At 39.7% G+C, this 23,186-nt stretch overlaps 1 protein-coding gene across 1 annotated transcript in view; it reads right to left on the bottom strand.

The window, feature by feature from the left end:
* Positions 1-22,510, bottom strand: part of asap2a (ArfGAP with SH3 domain, ankyrin repeat and PH domain 2a) — a 64,742-nt gene extending 42,232 nt beyond the window's left edge. Inside the window, exons 1-2 of the mRNA XM_037695040.1 lie at positions 22,005-22,510; positions 5,064-5,136 (exon numbers count right to left, since the gene is read on the bottom strand). Coding sequence (XP_037550968.1) covers positions 5,064-5,136; positions 22,005-22,130 — 199 coding nt within the window. The 5' untranslated portion in view covers positions 22,131-22,510. The remainder of the gene's footprint in view (positions 1-5,063; positions 5,137-22,004) is intronic.
* Positions 22,511-23,186: the final 676 nt, after the last annotated feature.

Here is a 23,186-nt window from a genome sequence, read left to right as displayed (position 1 = left end):
TAATTTTGTGTCGGCCATCTTTAATTAGGCTGACTCCAAAATTCAGTCAGTTGTACAACTAATGATTACTTTTGAAAGGTTTCCCTGAAATCCATTTGATGGTTCATAAGCTGTTTTGCTAAAAGGCAGACGTGAACACAAAGGCAAACTGCAAATAAACCAAGAAAAGAGCTTGCCTTTGTCCAGGAACACTATGTGAAGTAAAGACAAATGAGCATCGTGAGCAACACCGTTTACTATATATGGCGTACTACTACCAAATACTGTATCTTATTTTACAAACAAGCAAACAATTGCAAAAGAGGACAAAAGGAAGTTTCCAGGCATCTGCCTGAGGATTATCTAACATCCAATAAGTTTCCCGCACGCACACACTTTAATCATCAGACAACAGACTGGCTGCTGCTTCCTCCTCTCCCACACTCACTCCGTCTCACACAGATCTGCGAGGCCAGTTCTGCTGACACACACCAACACAATGTGTGACCTCAGATTTATTCCATATCTCTCAGCAGACGATGTGAAAACAACACCGGACTCCGTGTCCACCTCACAATATGGCCACGAGCTCTGAGAGACGGGAGCGTTCCTTCTATTCAAAGCACACAAAGAGAGAAGGCGTGAGAAAGACATTCAGAAGTGGGAAAAAAAAACATAATTAAAGGACTAGTTGTGCAGCAGCAGATCATAATCTATGTTTCCACAGTGAAATCTGTCTTGTTCACATCGATTCCAACTTCAGTTGGATTGAACCTTATGACAATCTGTGTTTCATAATTAGCAAAAGAAGTGTTTATTTCAGCACAACTGAGGCTGTTGGGTATTAAACAGAAAAGAAAGTTTTTATTTGATCAGGATGTGCTGTGGAGCATTACCGTATTTTCCGCCGTACACATTGCACCGCCCTATAAGTCGCATCAGTCCAAATATGTCTAATAAAGTGGAAAAATCCATAAATACGTCGCTTCACCGTATAAGTCGCAAGATGCTTCTTGTTTGTTACGCTTCACCACTGACAACCCCGGAAATGTGGGCCGGTGTTGTGCCAAAAATCGATTGGCTGCCAAATGGCGGCCGAGTGCACAGGAGGACTTTAACAAGAATTTAACAAGATTAACACTTTGAAACAATTATTTGTTTGCTCGAAATTATAGCAAAGGTGTGTCTCAGTTTAACTTTTCCTTAATAAATGCACTTTGACGGTCAAATCGGCTGCATTTTCAAAAGAAAAAGCTGCCTCGGTGCTCCGGGAGCGCGCTCTGAGGGAGGAAATCAGGAAGAAGGAATGCTGCGCATTTCTTCAAAATTTAACAAGATAAGCACCTAAAACAATTATTTGTTTGCTTGACATTATAGTAAAGGTGTGTCTCAGGTGAACTTTTACTTAATAAATGCACTTCAGTGGTCAAATTAGCTGCGTTTCACCGGGGTGGCGCAGCTGAATGAAGCTGAGTCGACTGTTGCTCCAGGCGAGCTGGACGAACGTGGCAGCTATGGCAAGCCGATTATGTCATTAATAGCCACTTTTACCTATTCAACCTTTATTTAGGCAGGTTACATGATACAACGGCATGCCATACTACTCGAGTGCCATCTAGCAGCTGAAAATGGTAGTGCTCAATATTTTCAGTCAGAATGAATGAAAACTGTCATTTCTCACTCAAAAATAAGTTTATAAATATGGGAAATAATCCATAAATACGTTGTTTTGGGATATAAATCACAGGGCATGCAAATTATGCAAAAAAACCTTGATTTATATTCTGAAAAATGCAGTACATGTACAAGGTGTCAAGATGCAGGAATGTCTCCGCATGGGTGCAGTAAGCTGCAGGGACTGCTGCAGTCTATCATAAGAGTGACAAAAAGGATATTTTTGAGCAGCCTGTCTTTTGTTGGACCCGTCACTACTGCATCCTTCATTTGGAGTATGAACCTCAATGAAGTTCTGTCCCTGGGTGTTTACTCCATAAACCCATCTCAGGTAATAATAGACTTTATTATACTAAGATTTTAGTACAGTAATGCATGTGTGTGTCTCCAGCAGTGACCTTGATGGACAGCGTTGACACCATCATCTACACCTGCAGCTCAGTCAGCTCCGGCTGCTGGTTTATTCATCCACCTCACCGAGCTGACACCCTGACAAGCGCCTGCAGCAACACAAGGCTTCCTCCTTCATTTATATGCTTCCTCTGCAACTCTCCCACCTCTGTACGGTTTACTTTCACTTGTTTCCCTCTCCTCTGATAGATGTGCACACTGCTTGCTCAGCTTCTTGCATTGTAGTTGATTTCCACTCAGTTCTGTAACCAAACATCCAACATCCCCTCCTCATTACTATTCCTCGTAGCTGAAAATATTCCTGCTCAGTTTTAGACGTTCACTCTCACAGCAGTCATGTACTCCGAGCACCAAGGGACAGTGTTCATACGTCCTGTTGTGTATCGGTATTTAAGCCCTCAGAGGAGCAACATGAAAACTTTTAACCTGTTTTTCTAAACATCGAGATAGTAGAGTCTGAATTTAAATTAAAGCAGCTCCGACATCTTTGAATCAATGTTTCTGCAAGTTTTTAATACACATTATGCGCCGCTTTAACGAAATTCTCTGATATAGTAAATTTTACCTGCATGCATGCATCTTCAGAAGTATTTGTGATTATCCTTTTACTGTAAACTGAAGCCATTGTCTTTTCGGATCCCACCTGCACATTTGAAAACTAAACATTTTTTAACGTCACTTACTGATGTGAACTTTTTTTAATACTTTGCCATTCGAATAAATTAAACAATCTTTACTGTAGCCATTAAATTCAAACAGTGGATTGAATATAAAACAGAAACTAGTTGGTTTTGAGTAGTTTGGAAAAGAAAACTTATTGAAAGTTAACCTTTTTTTCCCAAAACTGCACCGGATTTCTACTCTGCCATTTTGGAGCACAAGTACTTCTTTCACAGTTATTTCAGGGGGGAAGGGGAAATGGTATTTTGTCTACAGGGTGAATCTACTTTGCTGCAAAATTAAAGATTTATGGACAATAAAACAGGATGAAATAAGTTTTTGGTTTCTGTTCTTGTAAATGCCTGCTTGCCTGCCTTTGTGTCACTTACTGCTGGCACATCAACGATATAAGAAAGCAGCTCCTCTCTGCAGCAAACTGAGCGCATAAAAACATCAAATAAAACATGAACCATAAACCATAAACAGTAAACTGAGACAATGACAAACAAACAAAGCTGCAACATAATTACCTATTTAGTTAATGCTTGGTTAACACAAACACTGAATTCAGTAAAGTCAGCATAAGAAGGCTGCACATTACAGTGAAATAGTATTTACAGTGAAATAGTATTGTTATGGCAATATTGATGTGTGCAAGATCAGCATTACAAAAGACTGCTTAAACTTCAGCAAACATTTGATCAATATAATGTGACTCAGATAAAGCAAAAACAAAGAGGTGGGTTTATTGCAATTAATGTTATCGCAATAACAATATTATTGCATTGAGCATCCAAGCGTCTCATGGTGTAAAGCACACAAGGGTAAAATACATCGGAGGAGTCAGAAGCTGCTCTTGATCATGTCAATCTGGCCATTCATGTCAAACAAGAACAAAAATATTACAATACAAAACGTTATTAAAAATATAAAGGGAAGCTAAGATGACTTACAGTTTAAACTAGCTTTTCACCAAAGAGTGCCATTTATGTTTTTAACCAATGTAACTTTTCTTTTCCAAGTTTTTTAACAAGACGGATGCTTCTAAAATGAAGCTTTTTTCAAACAGAGCTGATATCTCAACAAACTCTTACATGTTTTAGTTCACTATAGTAAGAACATTTACCAGTTTTTACGCAAGCGTGCCACCTATGTTACAAGTTGGTAATAACGGAAAAAAAAAAGCTCCTAAAAAGGTCTTTTCATATCTGCCAGAGCAATCAACCTAAAATGTGCAACAAACGTTAGCTATACGTAGCCATACAAGCAAAACAGAGCGAGCCTTTAGTTCTGAGAGTGGTTTTTTTGCAGACGATGTGATGTTATATATGATAGATCCAGATAATGTACTCTTGTTTCAAGGTATGGCCTTCCAACGTACCAAGTCAAGTCAAAATGACCCTCTAGGGGCAAAATAATTGTTGCCCACCCATGGGCTAGAAATATAAGAGATGAAAAAAAAAAGACAGCATTGTCCTCAGTGTGGTTGTATTCAAAACAGATCTGTATCTGGGCAGCTTTTCTGTGACGGCTGGTAATAACAGGTGACCTTGGTAAGAAGAAAACACCAAAAGTTCTCAGAGGCTTTTCCACAAACAGAGAATTGTTTTTACTGTAAACACCGATAAACACCAGTGGAAATCCAGAGTGGATTCATGCATCGGGGCAGAAAGGGGGTCTGCCTGCACACATTTTCTTTAATGTACTCAACGTCAACTGACGTATAGTGGTGCACAAATTCAAATTTATTTTACATTTGGTTTAATTTTGAGTCTAGCAAACACGTGTATGTGTAAACACGCAGCTAAAGGTAGAGCAAAGTGCGTGAACATGCGTCTCTCCATGCTTCAGCACCCGCACACAAGCGCAGAGTGTCCCCCCCTTCCCCAGCTGTTCCTTTTGGGGGTCTGAATCAGACAGCTGTCCCTGTGTCCCGAACAGAGCGCCCACTGTTTTAAAAACAGAGCCGCTCAGCACATTGTTCAGAGGGCTCTCTCCTCTCTCTGCGGGGTTCTTTCAGGCAGCAAAACAAAAGACACCAGCAAACACCCAACACCGGCACAGGCAGCCACAAAGACCGCCGAAATGATGCACACACACCCCGAAAGAGAAAAGTCTGGTTTTCTCCCTTCACTTTAAGTGTTACAGATGTACTGAACTAAATAAATAAAATACCAGCTGGAGTAAAATGACTTTCACCGTTTTGTTTTAAAATAATAAGCTAAAAAGTCCATGGGTGGGGAAAAAGACTGGCTTCTGTTAAAAAAAAAAAAAAAAAAAAAAAAAAGTAGATGTGACAAAGAAATGACCTGAAAGCGGGATCAGACATGACAACGTACCAAGACCAGACGCGTAGATGGCCTTGACTGACTTCTTCATCTTGTAGAGGACACTGCGATCCACATCCAGAGCCTGAACAGACAAAGAAAGAGGAAGATACTGAGACAACAACACAAATGTTCGAGGGGACTTTTTAACAAATCTGGCAATCCTTCTGTTTGACTACTGTATACTCCAGTATATGTTTATACATGTACAATAATGGTTAAATAAGGAGTTTAATCCAGAAGTAAAGGGCCTTTATTACTTCAACTGACATAAAGTGCACAAGAAAGTGTCAAAGTTGACCCATGATGATTGTGTAAAGTTGGAGAAGTTGCATGAAGGACACTAGTTTAACCAATAGGTCCAGAGCTGCTACTGTATAGCAGTGGCAGCCAAATAAGGAACATATTTCTGTGCCGATTTGGTTCAAGGGATTTATGAAAGGGCTTTTGTTTCAAGCGTTCCTGCAATGCGACTAAGTAACATCAAGAGTGCAGCTCTTTAGCATTTCTTCTCATACAAACAGTTGCTTGGGTCCATGTGTTCGATACAGTTTGTGTGTTTGTGCCATCTCCACTCTTGACTCCACGTCATACATTATTCAAGACAAAGCTATAAATAGACCCGAGCTCCCTCATTAGCAATTGTGCTACAGGTTATTAACGCGATCAGTGCAACCGTTGTCAGACAGCAGCAGTAGGAATCTCAGGTGCGATACACGCAGGACAGTGTTTCAGTGATGTAAACATCCAAGCATGAAACAAACATGTTTAGACACGGATTCCTCTCAAAACACTGAGACCAGACTGTAACCACACTAGAAGGCCAGTGGAGACAATGCACCACTGTAGCACTGAGATAAATGAAGGAGTCTTTTGGGATGCTAGGGGCTTTTAGGAAATTAGTTTAAGTGACTTTATTAAGTGTGTCTGCTCAAGCGGGCCAAATCCAGTGCCACTTTTCCCTGCTCTGCTCCCCATATTAATGAGACATATCAGGCCTCCTGGACTCTCTGAAAACAAAAGCACACCGTGGCTTTCATTTACTGAAACCTAATGCTGTTTAAATAAGAACAAAAATGGTGTTTTTAAAAAAGGGCAGAAATTAAGCTAAGCTAATGCTCAGCCAAATGAGGAGGCATTTTATAATGATTTTTATAAAACAACCCACATTAAGCATCGGGATACTGATATTCACACAGTCTGCAGTGCTCAGCCCACGGACTGTACATTTGTTTTGAAACATGGTCACTGTTCGGTTAAAAAAAAAACTGCTACAAACTAAATAAATTGTGTCACGCAAAACTGTAGAGGTTTAATATCTGCTAATGTAGTGGTTTTATTTATTTGTTTTACAGCAGTATGATATTTTTGAAAAAGAGTAGTTTTAAAAGCCTGAAAAACAATATACTCTCATTTAGCTAGCCATTAGCCTAGTGGAAAGTGTTTCCCATTTTCTTCATACTCAGTTCTGTGACTAAAGTATTTGACAAAACCTCACTTTAAAAATGGCCAGACCATCCATTTAAAGCAACTCATGAAACTTCTTGGACCAGAGTTAGTATGGAGTCTAAAGGGTTCAGTTCTTGGACAAAGATAGTAAACTTTGTACAGTATGCACTTCTATGAGGTAATATAAAGCACAAGTATTCTTCTCTATGCAGATGATAGTCAACTATACTTGTAAATGAGGCTTGATGAATCTAATCTGATTATATCAAGATGATTATGTAAAAATCTGAAGACAAACTCCTGCCTTGGACATTATGGATTTGGGACCTGTCCAGGGTGTACCCCACTCTCAAGCAATGATCACTGGGGATAGGCACTAGCACCCCCGCAACCCTGAATGAAGAGCAAAAAATAAAATGATAAAGAGAATGAATGAATGGATGGATGGATGTTGTCCTTGGATCAGAACATCTTATGAATTGAACAGTAATAGAGAGGGCAAAAAGTCATTTTTGCAGCAGAATCATGTATTTTTTATTTACAGTATAGTTTAGAGCATAATTTGGCATAGTTTAAAACATTGCCTCAAAAAGATTTATTACCTAAACATTACAAGCCTACACGATCATTGTTGAATATATTTTAAAATATGGAAAAGTCAAAGAGGACACAATTTTTTAGGCTATAATAATCAGCCAGCGGTACCTGATAAAATGAAGATATGTTAAAAATAAAATGTGCTGTCTTTTACCAAAAGGACTGTGCAAATTTAGAAAAAAAAAAAAAGTCCTTTGAGCAAAAGTGGGATTTACAAGGCTGCGGTTTTAGTTCCTTCAGCTCCTGTTTAATGACTCATCTGTAACGTATGCCATCATCTCATTTTCTCTGCCTGGTTAAGACAGTGTCTCCAGCTGCTTATTAGACCCCACACAGCCAGGTGTCTGTTTGCACTCTGTTCTAACAAAGACTTTAAACACAAGCACAGAGAAGACTGACACAAGTACAGCTGCTCCTCAATGCAAATCAAAAATCTGTTTCTGTCAACACTGCGGATCCATTCCAACCACAAGATGACTTAACACGGAGACGGTTTTCTTAACTAAGCTAAAAATTACTTTGAACTTTGTGAACATTAACTTTTTTTTTTCCATTCTGAGATGAAACGTACAGTTTAAAACCCAAAATGCTGTACATATACTGATGGGAAAATACTTTTGTAGACAAAAAAAATAGAGGATTTTCTCTGACATTCTGAATGGCAAGCTCAAAAGTTAAGAATTTCAAACCAAGTCTCAAAACATTCTTGAATATTTTAACTATTTTCTGAAGCCTGGAAGACACGAGGTCAGAAAATTGCACACGCCCTCCAGTCAGGCTTATATCGTCACATGTATTCAAAGACAAATTAAAACAGGTGATTTATTAGGGGTGTAACAGTATTAGTTTTCCAAAAATCTTAGCATGAACCTTTTGGTTTGGTACGCATGTAAACAGAACAAAAGCAGCACTGTTACAAACGTGTACATGTACCTTTAATAGGTAGCGCCACAAAGCAATGCCGTACACAAGCATGGAGAGCACAGGCAAACCAAAGCTTGAGACCGGCCTACGATCACTAAAGTGTGCCGTTTGGAAACCTTCCACGTTCTTAGTGAACTCCAGAGACAGCAACTGAAACAGTGGATTCAACAAAAACTTTGTGTTAGCAACTTAGCATTGTTCAGCAATATGCAGCTGGCTTCGTGTCATGTACCGGTATTCATTTGAAACAGCTTTACACACATGTAACATAACTTGCAAAGAAAAAACAAAGCGAGTGCGTATGTCCATAACTTATATATAGATTCTACTAGTGTATATTCAATTCAATTCTTCAATTCAAATACTTTATTCACACCAAAGGGAAATTAAATGCAAGTCATCATCCTGGTTTCATTAAAGAGTTTAGGATTTCTTGCAGCAGATCTGAAGAAGCCTCTGACTGAAGACACTCTGTTGTTGTATGACAGTCTGATGAAGAGGATGCTGAGGGTTGTCTATAATGTTCTTCATTTTATGAAGAATCCTTCTTTGAACAATCATCTCCAAAGGTTCTAGAGGAGTCCCCAGAACTGAGCCAGCCTTCTTTATGAGCTTGTTGATCTTTTTTAAGTCACTTGCTCTGGTGCTGCTCCCCCAGCAGATGATGGAAGAAGAGATGGTGCTCTCTACAACAGACTTATAGAAGATATGCAGCATCTTGCTGCAAACACTGAAGGACTTCAGCTTCCTCAATAAGTACAGTCTGCTCTGTCCCTTCTTGTAGACGCTTCACTGTTGCATCTCCAGTCCAGTCTGTTGTCCAGGTGAACCCCAAGGTATTTATACTTCTCCACCACCTCCACTTCTTCTCCCATGATGGAAATAGGGTTGGACCTGTGCCGGATTCTCCTGAAATCTACAATCATCTCCTTTGTTTTGTTCACATTCAAGATGAGATGATTGTTTCCACACCATGCCACAAAGCGGTCCACCAGTTCCCTGTACTCAGCTTCTTGTCCATCTCTGATACACCCGACCACTGCAGAGTCATCTGAATATTTCTGCAGATGACAGGAGTCTGTTTTGTACTGGAAGTCTGAGGTGTACAGAGTGAAAAGGAGTGGTGAGAGTATAGCCCCCTGTGGTGCTCCTGACCACCTGGTTAGACACACAACCCTTCAGTCTCACAAACTGTGGTCTGTTTGTCAGGCAGTCTTTGATCCAGGTGATTGTTGAGGCCTCCACCTGAGTCTTCTGGAGTTTCTGACAAAACAAATCAGGCTGGATTGTGTTAAATGCACTGGAGAAATCAAAGAACATGACTCTCACAGTGCTGTCTGCCTTTTCTAGATGACTGTGAGTTTGCTGAAGCAGGTGTATGATGGCATCTTCAACTCCAAATCCACGCTGATATACTTATCTATGTGAATACTATACACAATTGTTTGCTTTCCTTATTATAACTGTACTGAAAATGAACTAAACTGTGATTTTTGTGTACAGTTACATGCCTAGTATTTATCATTTTGGCCAATAAATATGCATGACCAGTGGATTCTTTTAATCCATGCGTCCTCTCAGTAAGTCGATACGTTTGCTACAACATGAAACCCTGCTTAACCCCCACATTTTGCCAAAAATAGGCCTGAGAATCAATTAAGTTAGCTGAACCCTTTAAATTTACTTTTGGAGTAGACAGCTCTCATCATCCAAGATTTCCCTGGCTTTCATAAGAGCGCGCACACACCAACAGGCGCACAATATCACGCTTCACCACCCCCTTTCAATCCCCACAAAGTGGTCTGATGAGGACAACAGACAAGCAGAGTAATAAACCAGCTGAACACAACAAACACCCCCTACTACATCATCCACAGCGTCTCATGTCATCAATCACTTTCACATGCTTTCTGATTTCCATTTTAGGTTTGAGCATCATGCCACTCGTGTAAGATACAATATTTGTAGCATGCTTTGATCTAAATTAGGACAAAAAAAACTGTTCCAAGGGAAAAAGAGATTTCCAAAAGGAGCTGAAAACATGGACAATAGACCCAGGCAGCCACTGAGCACAGAGTTGCTTCACAAGCACACTTCTATATAACATTACTGCCATGTCAGCATTTCTCTTCCCATATTACCATTTCTATAAACTGTGTCACTCCTTTTCTACCAGCCAGATGAGGAAAAAACAGATACCCAAACAGAATTGAATTAATCCTCATCTTCAAACATGACATCATCGTCATCCCAATCGGTCACCATCTGCTGTAGCCAATCTCCACACTCCATCACAAACCTGCAGGGTCGTGGAGGTCGTAGCCATAGAGATTCATTCATTTATGCATGTGCATTTTCTAAAGTGTTGAGTAAAACGCATCGTGTTACCGATGATTGCCAGAGACCAGCTCAGACGAATGATATCAGGAGTGAGTGAAGAGTCGGACAAAGAAAGAAAACTGGAAGTGGCCACAAGGCAGTGAGGAAAAATGAAAACTAGAAATAAAAAAAAACAACACAAGTTAATCACTTTAAAAAATGTGAACCCTCATAACAGAAGCTATGATTTTAGACGATAGGTGATTGTTCATCATAATCATCATTAAATAACGAGAATATTTCAAACTGTTCTGTTTATCTGCAGTCAAAGGCTCTTTGAATCTTGAGTTAATGATCAACAACCAGTCTCCTAATAAAATAATTAATGACCACGAAGGAAGAGACTCTGAAGCTAGCAAAGTGTTTTCAGGTGGCTGCTTTCTCTGTTCATAATGTGATTAAATTCATCATCAGAAGTTTATGAATGAACATCCTAACATGTTTGTTTGGTGGACTGATGAAACTGAATTTTAATTGCTGATTAGAGGAAACCTACAACTGGATGAATGCATTAAAAAAACTGAAGTAAAAAGGTCCACAAACAACAAGCACCACTAAAAGGTATACCGGTAATCAAGATTCCCAGAGTCCACTGATAAGTGTCAAATCCTATTAGTCCCTTTGCTCGAGAACCCAGAGCAACTTTTTTCTAACTTCTTGTAAGCTCTTAAGAGAAAATCTTTAAACTGAAATACAGTAGTCCCTCGCTACTTCACGCTTCGTTTATCATGGTCTCGCTCTATCACGGTTTTTCAAGATAAAATTGGACATGCCACACAACTGGCTGATTGGTGGATGAGCCGCACGATCGGCATGGAATTTTTATTTAAAATAAATTATTTTAAATTACTTACTGTGTGCAGCCCACAGCTGCAGTAGAAGCTTCCTTCTACAGCTTGTCATATCTCCGTTCTGCACCGGAGAAGTGGGCGTGGCCAAAAGCGCTTGCAGATGGCAAAGTGCAGCAGGAGGCAGAGAGCTGCAATCATGACATGCTGTGCTCTTTTAGAGCTTTAGAGTTTAGAAACATTGGTTAGAATATTGCAAGAGTGTGGGAAGGGTTTATAACACCTTAAGTTAAGTTAAGATAAGATAAATATATATACATATATATATATAAACTACTACTTACTACTACTACTACTTGGACTACTGTAGCCCTACTTCATGGTTTTTCACTGGGGGGGGGGGGGGGGGTGTCCCTAATACCCTTGATAAATGAGGGAACACTGTAAATAGGAATCAACATTTTTGACACAAACCCAAATCAACCTAGATAATTGCAATTACCAACTTTCATGCTATTCAACTTGAATAAATCATAAAAATAAAACGGACAGTATCTATGATTCTATAATGAATCAAAAACGCATTTGACATCAGGCAATAAACTATACACAAACAGAATTTTTGACCAAAGATGTCAATGCTTTTCCAACAATTACAAAATTGTTTGTTGGGGGGAAAAAAAAAATTATCGCAGTGAGTTTGTTCATAAAAAAAATTTCAGCTGAAGTGTGACTCACAGAAATATATAATCAATTATATCTCAAAATAAAACAAACGATGAACCTTAAAAATAACTGACGAGAGAAACATTTTCTGCACCTTAAATCCAAAGATAAAAAAAATGGAGGCTAGTAAAGAGTTGTATTCTATGGTAGATGGTTTTAACCTTCCTGCAGCGTGTGAAGAAGAAAAACATTCCTGGATGATTGCACGCTGCAGTGACTGACAGACAGGTCCGAGATCCAGCCTCATTGTTCTCTCTAACCAACTATCTGCTGATGACAGCATGTCTGAGCTGCAAGGTGCTTTCCTGCTTCTCAACACACACATGTCCAGTTCAAACAAAGAGGCAATCCAAGCAGATAATATTACTATCACAACAGACACACGAGGTTCTGCCCGTGTCTTCTTTATATCTCGTCTTAAAAGCTCTCCTCACCCTGTAAGCACCCGTTGTGACAGAGGAGAAACGGTCTGCCACACACTGTGACGAGAATGTGTTTATGATGTGATTATCCAATTTATTTGCTGCTAATGTGGGTAGAGCATCTGTGATGGTGGATTGTAACCCATTTCTAATTGAAGGAACTAGATGTTACACAATCTGAGCTGATTTCAGTCCACTAGGGGAAAAAAAACTAAACAGTTGTATACACTATAACATAGAAATGAAAAAAGATTTGTTTTTAAAGAAGAAAATCAAAATTTGAACCTAAAGTCTCATCACTAATGTGGTTGACTATGTGAGAAACAGCAACAACTTAAACATCCATTAAGGTGAAAAAAGACGAAAGAAGTCCTTTACAGGGGTGTCCAGTTCTGGTCCTGGAGGGCCTCTATCCTGCACGTTTTACTTGTTTCCCTGCTCCAACACACCTAAATCAATGGTTGAAATACCTCTGTGTTCTGTAGAAGCCCATTAGACGCCCATTGATTCGAATCAGGTGTGTTAGAGCAGAGAAACGTTTAAAATATGCAGGAAAGTGGCCCTCGAGGACCAGGACAATGCACCTAGGCCTGTCACGATAACAAATTTTGTTGGGCGATTCAGCGATTAATCGTCTCAGAAATTATTGCGATAAACGATAATACTGTTTGAAATTTGACAATAATTAGTAATTGTCAAATTTAAGAAGAAATGTTTGTTCATTTGTTTTTCATGTAGTGCCTTTATTTGACCACCGGATGGCAGTATAAAACTGTTAGAACTGAAGGATGAATAGTGAGGGAGCGAGCAGCGAGTCTCTAAGAAAAATGGGAGGGAGGCACCTTGACGTGACATGGGCCATGTCTCTTCGGTTCTCAAAATGGCGGACGCTCGGTGTGGTTTGAGCTCTTTAGCATAGCATTTTTCACACAAAGCTTTAAATATATATAAAAAATAATAATCGGTAAACAAGTTCTCAGCTTCTTTTTGCAGAGAAAAACAACTTTTTACACCAAGGCACGAGTTTCAACCGTGAATTATGGAGCTTCGACAAGACGGAGTCGTCCCCCACCCCGATAAAAAAAAAAAAAAGCCGATAAATGAAAATGAGGTCGATAATTTTCATTTATCATGCGATTAATTTATTGTTTATTGCTAGAAGCCTATGTACACCTCTGCTTTAGAAACTGACCTTCAAAGCTCGAAAGAAGAGTAAGACTTGGGGCTGGGCAATGAAACAGTCCAAAAGTACACTGCCGTCACATAAACATATTCACATTTTGGGGACATTAGACAGTTTTGGTCAGTCCATTGACAGAATGGGCAGCCTATCCCTCTGAACAAATAAACTCTACAGCAGTCAGGGTGTCTACAGTTTTGGTCAGTTTTAAATACACACCCACTTATTACAGCAAAACATTGTTTATGCCACTGGAATGTGTGAAAACTTTGTAAAATATACACATATATGATATATCGTACAATGAGCTGATTCAAGAAGTACAACAGCAGGGAAAATACTATATAGTCTATTTTCATTCCGCACAAACAAACTGAGGGAGGAAAAAATGTTGCAACCTGAAAACATTGTTTTTTTTTTCCTCTTTAGATTGTCCAAATGTGATAAACAATGAATTCATAGAGATGCCTGCAACAAATTACTGATGTTATTCTGCCTGTGGAGCAAAACGGTTTCTGTATTTCAGATATTTTTGAGGTACAAACTCCAAATTGTGGTTGTAGATTCAACACTTTGCCTCCTAGAATTTCTCGAGCTGTTCGATTTGCTCGCGTTGATGCACAATTGGTGCATCACAATTCAGTTTTGGCCAGACGGTGCAGCACATGAAAGGTACCGGCTTGCACAATGAAACACCCAGTTCGAACTTTCAAGCATCATATAGAAAAAGGCTTTCACTATAATGCAAAAATATTCACGTGGAGATATTTTCTTAAAATTAACCACAGCAGGGTACAAAAATATATCTGAAAATACACTATGAAGTGTTTCATTCACTTTTCTCCATGCTGAGTGTGAAAAGTCAATATTTAGACAGAAATGGGCCCTGGAGCTGACTGGTCATGCTTTGCAGGGTTTCTCTGTTTCCTCAAACAGCTGACATGTGAGTAGTTGGTTTGTCCCAAGGCGATGTGGAAAAGTCAGCCTTGAAATTCACAGTTCATACGGCCCACAGAGCAAAGGGGGACATTTTTACTGACTGAAAGTTACCAAAACATTTCATCCACCTTGAAGTCTCGTGGTATTTTAGCGCCTGCACACTTGCTGCTTTTACAGCTCCTCTGCGAGCTCCACAAAGAGCACGGCTGGAGCGATGCCTTGGCTTCCAGCTGCCAGAAATCACACTGAGGTGACGGTATCAACTGCAGTGCTTTAAGTGTTTGAGAAAATGAGCTTTCATGTTAGCTGCTGAGGCATTTTCAGTGCCATCCAACTTTTACAAGTCGAAACCAGGGCAAAACTTTTGTTTCCATTTGGTTTTCCCAGACAGCTGTGGTGCCATACTTCCATCTTTAAACCTGCGTTAAGTTTGACTTAATTAATGAAAGTTATAAACTAGCTAGAGGCTGATAAAAACCATGCTCGACTGGGGAAAAAAAAAACTAATGTGCAGCGTTTAAAGAGGACAGAAAGAGCCTTTGAATTTACCTTGCACCATCTCTGAATCCAGATGTTTTGCCATGTGCAAGTGCTGCCAGGGGCAAAATACCTAACAAATGCAGCACAGTTTTGTAGAGTACGATCATTTCTGAAAGGGAAAAATGTTGAATGACCAGTTTTCCTCCTTGAAAATACTGAAGCAAAGCCCTAAAAAAGATCAGAAAGCATCCAAAAGATATTGGTTTTGTACGAGAACCTCTGATCTTGAATGGGCACTTGAGCCATCAAAGCTGATTCTTCAAAAAAAAAAAAAAAAAAAAAAAACTCTCATATAACTATGTTTTGACAATTATTGCTCTTGGCATTAATAAAAAGATTAAATTCCAAGACGATGAGGAGGAAAATGCCATGGCACGGTTGTCAGATTCCAGTTTTCTACAAATGACCTTTATGAGTCACATGCAATGAGGTTGTTGTTGTTCCCCCGAGAGTCTCTGAGGAGTTTCCTCAACACATAAGCAGTCTGGGTCACTTCTCTGAGTGAAAGTGACAGCCGGACAACACAGCTGTGCGACTTCATCCGCCCTAAACAAACCCTGACCTGAGCAGAATGGAGCGACAAGGACCACAAATCAATGGAGTTCATTAATGAAGAGGCCGAGTCTGCCAGGCAGCAAAAGCTTCAACGTGAGCTTTCGAAGACAATCTGGACCAGCACACTTTGATAGATGAGCTTCAGTTTCTCATCTTCCCCCCACTGGTCCTGAAAGTCCATCTCATTAACATCTGGGAAGGACAGAGAGACCTTTCTCTCTGGTGATGTGTAAAGCCCACTAGACCCAACAAAAATCAAGAAGCTACACTAAAAGCAGCTCTGACTTTTCCAATTGGCACACAGTGAGCTTAATAGAGTACAAATGCATTATTACACCCTTACATATAGTCTGAAGAAAACCGGCTGGGATTTGACTGTGACCCTTGACCCCCGTGGATCTATGGGGAGAGCTGCGACACAATAATGAAGCCTGGCTGGCGCCTAAGCCTGGATGATGATATTACTCATTCAAAATTAATAACCCTAAAGAAGTCAAGACGATTAGACGGAAGATTTTTTTTTTAAAAAGCACAGGTGCTTCGATAGACTTTGTCTTTGGTGTATAAACTACAGCGCAGGAGCGTAAAGCTGAGAGACAGAAGAGCAAGAATGAAGGAAGGAGACAAGGTATTTCTAGAAATCCCTTTTTACTTAAAGGAAGCAATAAGCTTCTTAAGCTGTAAACTGAAAACTGAAGGATTTGGGCTGCTCACATTAAAACCCATGTGTTTTTAACAGCTCACAGATACCTCAAAGTGCCACTGAAGCCATTACTATCTGAATGCTTGTTAAAATACTTTCCCAAATGTTCCACATGGAAGGGTCCAGATGTTGTCCCTGAACGGATCACAACTTTTAGTGCCAACACTACGACCACTCCTTTGGCTGGGGACCACTGAACTGTCAACACGAGCTAACACAATCACACATGTGAAATAGTTACAAGAGCCCATTTGGCATCAGATGTTAACACATCCACTCATAAATTACTGAAATTTAAATAAGTCATTTCAACATAAGTGTCAACAGCGGGACACTTTTTTGTTGTTGTTTTGGAGAAGCTGGTTATGCAAAGTTAGAGCAGTGTATGGAAACGTGATGAGATTTCTTGGGTTAACAGAAGATACACTTCAGGTTACAGCGTGGATCCAAAATAACCTGCAAGCAACTGATGACAAGAATAAAAATGAAAGGCTAAAGATCACCTCCCACTTTACACATGCTCACCAATTTAGATTAGACACTGCTTTGACTGCACTATACTTTCACACTTTGCACAAATGACCAACAAGGATGCATCAGGCTCTACTTTAAAAACTTTTGCATACTTTAAATAACATTTTCCTCCAACAGAATCTAGATATTCACCCAGTATAGTACAAATGCATAGCTGGTATTAGTGACGGGCCTCTGCTGGATGAATGAGGAGCAGATGGAAGAATAATGACACCCCGCATCTAGAACAGTAGAGAAAACTGACATGGCTATAAATAACATTCATTCATGGAGGAAAAATGAGCCAACCGAGCAGAGAATGACAGATGGTTGAGTACATTACCCACGCAACAGATTTCATCTCGACCAAATTATCACATCATCATGAATGTCAACTTATTGGGCTGCAGCTCGGTGGTCAGTGCCGCAGTTTCGTAATCCCGAGGCTGCAGGTTCAAGCCCAGGTTGCATCAGAAAGGGCATGTGGCATAAAACTGCCAACTCTTTCCTGAGAATTCGCTCAATGTGACCCCTGCAGAGGGTTGACGTAAAGCGTTCTACTTTTTAGGGTGAACACTTTGCAGTGCCTTTCACCAACTTACAATGTTGTATTTTGAAGGTTTAATCAAGCCATGCAAAGTACTCAATATTTAATTGCATTAGTTTTTGTGCTCAAGCCTGAATCAACTGATCAACATTAATGCACATGGGGTTTGTTTAATGAGACAGCTTTGCAGCATTGTAGTAGAATGACTGCAAGTTTTAGTAACTGGGTTAAAACTACAGATGCACAATATTGGATTTTTGGCTGATATCCAATATGCCAATATGTTAAAACTTATTTGGCCGATAACCGATAAAATTCAGATTTTTTTTTTTTCCTAGACCTACCGGTACTTAGAGACTACACAGCTTTCTCTGCTGTGGAATTAAAATACTACATTATTCTGCATGGTCTTTACTAATTTGGCCTGCTACCAGATGCCAAAAAGGGGCTGAAAATGATGTAACACTTCAACTTGGATTATGTTTAATGTCTAAATTATTCATGACATTTACTCTCTCTCAAGCAACAAATGAAAAGTGCATAAGTAGTAGTGCATTAATAGCAAGCCTGTCACGATAACAAATTTTGCTGGGCCATTAGTTGTCTCAGAAATTATTGCGATAAATGATAACATTGTTTGAAATTGGACAATTGGTAATTATTGTCAAATTTAAGAAGAAATGTTGGTTAATTTTGTGTGTAGTGCCTTTTTGTGACCACTGGACGGCAGTATCAGACTGAACAGAAGGATGGATAGTGAGAGAGCAAGCCGCGTGTTTCTTTAAGAAAAATGGGAGGGAGGCCCCTTGACATGACATGGGCTGTCTCTCGTTCCTGTTTTTCGGTTCTCAAAATGGCGGATGCTCGGTATGGTTTGAACTCTTTAGCATAACATTTGTCACACAAATATTTTAATTAAAAAAAAACAGTAAACAAGTTCTCAGCTTCTTTTTGCAGAGAACGACAACTTTTTAGACAAAGGCACGGGTTTCAACCGTGAATTTTTGGAGCTTTGACTAGACGGAGTTTACAAGCCATAAGTAGAAAATACATCTTTACAAAAACCAGTAATTAAAGCAAAGGTCGGCTCAATCATCAGGGGACAATGACTCCTGGAATTAAGCGTTTAGACTTTTGACAAAAACTAACTCTAGCTAACTACATTGTGTAATAATAATAATAATAATAATAATAATAATAATAATAATAATAATAATAATTAAACACTAGCAAATTATAAGAGGCATTATATGAAGAAAAGATCTAGGATATAATCAAGTGTATCATATGCTGCAGTTAAAGTGATTTAATTCCCCAATAAATGCTCCTATTTCTGAGAAGTGTGCATGGAGGAAAGTCAGCAGAAGTTGTTTTACATGAGTACAAAGGAAGTGTGGGGGGGACACAAAGCTCTATATCCTCTTAGTGGATGAACAGGTTTTTATGGCTGTGGTTTGTGCCAGTGAAAACCAACAGGCACACACATGCTCACAAATTGCCTGAATGGTCTCCTGATAGCAGGCAGTTTAAAACTACTAGTTCAATTAAGCTCACGTCAGACGCAATTACGTTTAGAGGAAAATAACAGCACAACATTGTAGACCCATTAACGTTAACACTCAGACGGATGCACTTCCTCTATTTTAATGTGTTTAAAGGCTTCCCATAAACTAATCAAATGAGAGTTTAGTGATTAATTTAGCGCAAATATCTAAACAAAATTAACAGAATTGCGTCTCATTTATCTCAACTGAACTTGGAGACATAAATCCTAGTTGCAGACATTCGGTGCTCTGGTGTGTAAATGGTTTAACACCCAAACGACATTTGTCTTATTAGGTTCCTGCGCTGTTCTTGTTGGTAACAGGATTAAAGAGGAGATTTGTCCCAAACAAACCATCTGGAACAGCAGATTTCCACACCAATAAACACACCCCTCTACGCTAATGATTAAGCCTCCTTTGTCAACAAGTTCCAGCACACAAACAGTGGACATGTCTCAACAGAGGACATAAGCGACAGGAAGTAGCATCTAAATCTACAGCAAAACACTCACTGAAAAAAAGTTAAAAATGCACACTTTCATGCAAATGGATCCACAGCCCAACAATTAAATGTCTGATTAAAGCCTAATGATGCATGTTGATACTAAAAGTAGATTGTGTGAAATAAAATGTCAATCCACAATTGTATGAGTGCAACAGAAAAGTGTCCTCTGAAATTATACACCGAGTGTCTCTGCCTGTCCTCAGCGGTCAACTGGAAAACCAAGGCTAAAATGAATAAAAACAGAATAAGGGCCATCTTTTTTATTTAAAGCAAGCCACAAATTGTTGACCTTTTTGTTTCAACTTTTGTTATAAAAATGGATAAAAACCACATTTAAAATTTTGAAAACAGCGTGGTAATGGTAAAACTTCTGATAATGATGCTTTTAGGGACCATCCTTGCTTTTCAAACTGTATATTAATGACTTTCCTCAAGGTCGCCAGCCTAATATCAATTCAAGTATATTTATTGTCAATCGTATCGCATGTGGTACATAAGGTTACACCCAAAAATAGCAAAAATATAAAGTATAAAAAGAAACAGAATGCAAGGATCTAAGATATGTTATACACTAAAATATCTAAGATATAGGCTAAACACTAATAATGTAAAATAATACGGTATATCAATCAGCAGCCCGACCATGAGTCTGTAAGCAGATGGGCATGAATGAATACAGCAGCATGAGATCAGCAGTATATAACTCGTCACATGTATGCTGACGATACTGTTGTATATCTATATGAAAAAACAAGCAGCAAGCTGTAGAAGAACTAAGTTTAAGTGCTGTTCAGTATCTCAGACTGGTTATCCAGGCTCACATGTTTTATTGGAACAGGTAAAATACTAATAATATATGAATATGTGTCATTAGGCCTGTCACAATACCAAATTTTGCTAGGCGATTAATAGTCTCAATGATAAACGATAATATTGTTTGAAATTTGACATCCCTAATTAAAATGAATTTTAAAGAGAAAGGAGGAAGGGAAGGGGCAGTGAAGAGCACCGGAGTTGAGCTTTTTGTCATCCAGCGTCTTCAGTAGAAAGAGAGAGACGAAGAAACGATAAAGCCGATAAATGAGGTTGATAATTTTCATTTATCGTGCGATTAATCGATTTATTGTTTATTGCGACAAGCCTATGCGTTATCATAGATTCAAAACTTAATAAAACACGTATTCAAAGGGTTGTGAATACAATTAAACCGAACGTGATTCAGTTTATCCATTAAACCATGACACTCCAGAGATTACAGATGAGCTTTTATGGCTAAATGTGACACATTCACACGATACATTGAGGTGCTCGATTATTGTGCAACGTTAAACAAATACATTTAAATCTAAACTAACATGCGAGCCCGTGTTTGAAATTCCAGGCAGGCCTGTAGACAATAAGGGGAAGCGTTCTCCGTCCACCGCAGTGTTTAATTAGTCAAGCAGACCAAACGTTTGCGAAGTCTAGTTGTCCCAACAATAAGGCCTTGTGCTCCCTCAGCAGCCTGAGCGTGGGGAGGTCAATGTGAAACAACAACACAGCTCTAAAACAAAAGCTGCTGAATTAGTCTCAGCTGCGCAAGCCGACAAATCACTGCAGGCTTAAAGAGAATAAAATCCACACCTCTCATTTGCTTAGTCCAACCATAAAAACACATTCTGATGCTGGTTCCTGTGGATGCTTTCCAGCAACAACAACAACAACAAAAAAAAGGTTTCTAGGAATCCATACAGGTGTGAAGCACCTGTCGTAGCAGGTGCAAGTCTGTCCGCCAGGCTCAATCCTCCACAAACACGGGTTAAATATAAAACCACAACCCTCCCAAGAGGTGGAGGATCAAGGAGCTTAAGGTGGAGCTGACGCCGAGCCCAGATGTGGATTAATTTAAATCACCACGTATCCACATTCAGCCTTAAATAAAACGGCACAGTTCGCTCTCATTTCCCTGCGTGCCACCCACCCAACATCCTCGGGCATCTTTACAAAGCAGGGCCACACCAACACATCTGAGCTACTCGTGAGGGAAACCCTATTTTAACCGGCAGACAGGGCGAGGCTCTGCAGTACAGTACACAAAGTAGGGAAACTATAACAACGAAAGAAGGCAGGCAGTGGAGGGCAATCAGGGAACAAAGCGGAAGTGTCCTTCCTCCAGATGACCTGCGAGTCAAAGGAGGAACACAAAGTGCTCTCTGTGTGCACAGGGAGTGCAGCTGCTTTAAACTGGGGCGAGCGCGTTTGATTCCTCCCTTATCACTTTTGGCATCGTGGTTTTGTCTGCTCTGAATCCATCAGCTGCAGCCTGAAGAAGGGATCCCTCCTCCTGGACTTGTGTCCTCACCTAAACTCAGGGGTAAAAATAAATGTCACATACAGTATATGCAAACAGACCTTCATACGCCTTTGATGCATGCGCCGAAAAGCAGAAACAAAAAAAAAAACCTTGATGAGTGAAGCATGAGAGGTGCTTCTTTGCAAATTATACAAAGATGACCAACTATTCAGAGCAGAAAATGATTGTTGAGTGATTTTCTTCTAATTTAACCCCCCCATCAGGGACATGTCATGTAAGGAAAAACTTATGCTCAGCTGATATGAGCAGCCCATCTTTATGGAAATGCAGTCCCACCAGAATAACTGACCTCCTCCAGAGCTGCCACTGTGTTCCTGCAGTGGGACATCCTGGTGGTGAAATTAGAGGCAGTCGGTGATTTATAATCTTCATTCGTCTCTGCCACAAACTCCGAAACTGTGATTAGGTCCGGCATGGTGGTGAAATTAATCCCTTTGCTGGTGAAGCAGAATTCAAATAAAGAGCTCCCTTCTCGTGTATTTGGGTTTAGCAGAGAAAAGCTCGAAGCAGTAGTGTTTTTAAAGGTCCCAGAGGGTGGTAAACCATCTCTGGGGGTGTTGGTGTCGCTTCCCTCGCTCCAGTGCGCGGCTGGATCAAAGAGTTGCAGCGTCTCGTGGCAACAAGGTGATAAAAATGTTAAATTTGTCCGCTACTCCTTCCTTTTCCGGCAGCTTTAACCACTCGTCCTCAGCGCATAGTGGAAGGCGAAGCTTCCCACGTAAAACCCGATATCCTCTCGTGTGCTGCAGGCGGAGGCCGGGCCAAGACAACTTCTTCCTCCGTGCAGCTCCGGGAAACAACAAGCGCGCGATTCAACGAGGAGCGCAAGAAATTGACAAAGGTAGAGGAGGGGGCTGAATGAATCCGCAGCAGCCAATGAGAACGCAGCAACCGGAAACTCTCAGCCAATCAGAATTCAGGAAGTGTTGCAGCGTTCAATGATACCTCGTAAAGTAGCATTTCATGGTTGTCTTCGTAACACAAACACTGTAGTGCAGCATAATCATATATTCACACGGAAAAGTCAGAGAATGTAGTTTAAAAACAGACTTATACCATAATTCTGTCAATACAGACCATATTTTGGTATGGGTTTTACTTTTTGGTTTAAAGGACAAATTCTGATTTTGTTATTAGAAAAAATGGGTCAGTTCTTTCAAAATTGTTGTTTGTGTGTAAATTATGAGTTACTGCACGTAAAATGTACAATTACTTTCGTATGTTTTACATGATGATAAAACACATACTGATAATGCTTGTTCACATAAATATGCTTCAAAGACTAATTTAAATATTGATTTAAACACTATTTAAGTTCAATTATACAAAATTTTAATAACTTGTTTAATACGTAAATTACTTCAAACCTGGTTTCATTTCCCTTCTAGTATTTTCCAAACTATATTTTCACTTTGCACACCTATTTTGTGGAAAATACACATTTATCCGACAGCACTTTAATGCAGCATCA

The sequence above is a fragment of the Nematolebias whitei genome, chromosome 21 (genome assembly GCF_014905685.2).
Source record: "Nematolebias whitei isolate Nwh7 chromosome 21, NemWhi1, whole genome shotgun sequence".
Lineage (NCBI taxonomy): Eukaryota > Metazoa > Chordata > Actinopteri > Cyprinodontiformes > Rivulidae > Nematolebias > Nematolebias whitei.
Note: the sequence above shows the minus strand (reverse complement) of the source record. Positions and strands in the feature narration are given on the sequence as shown.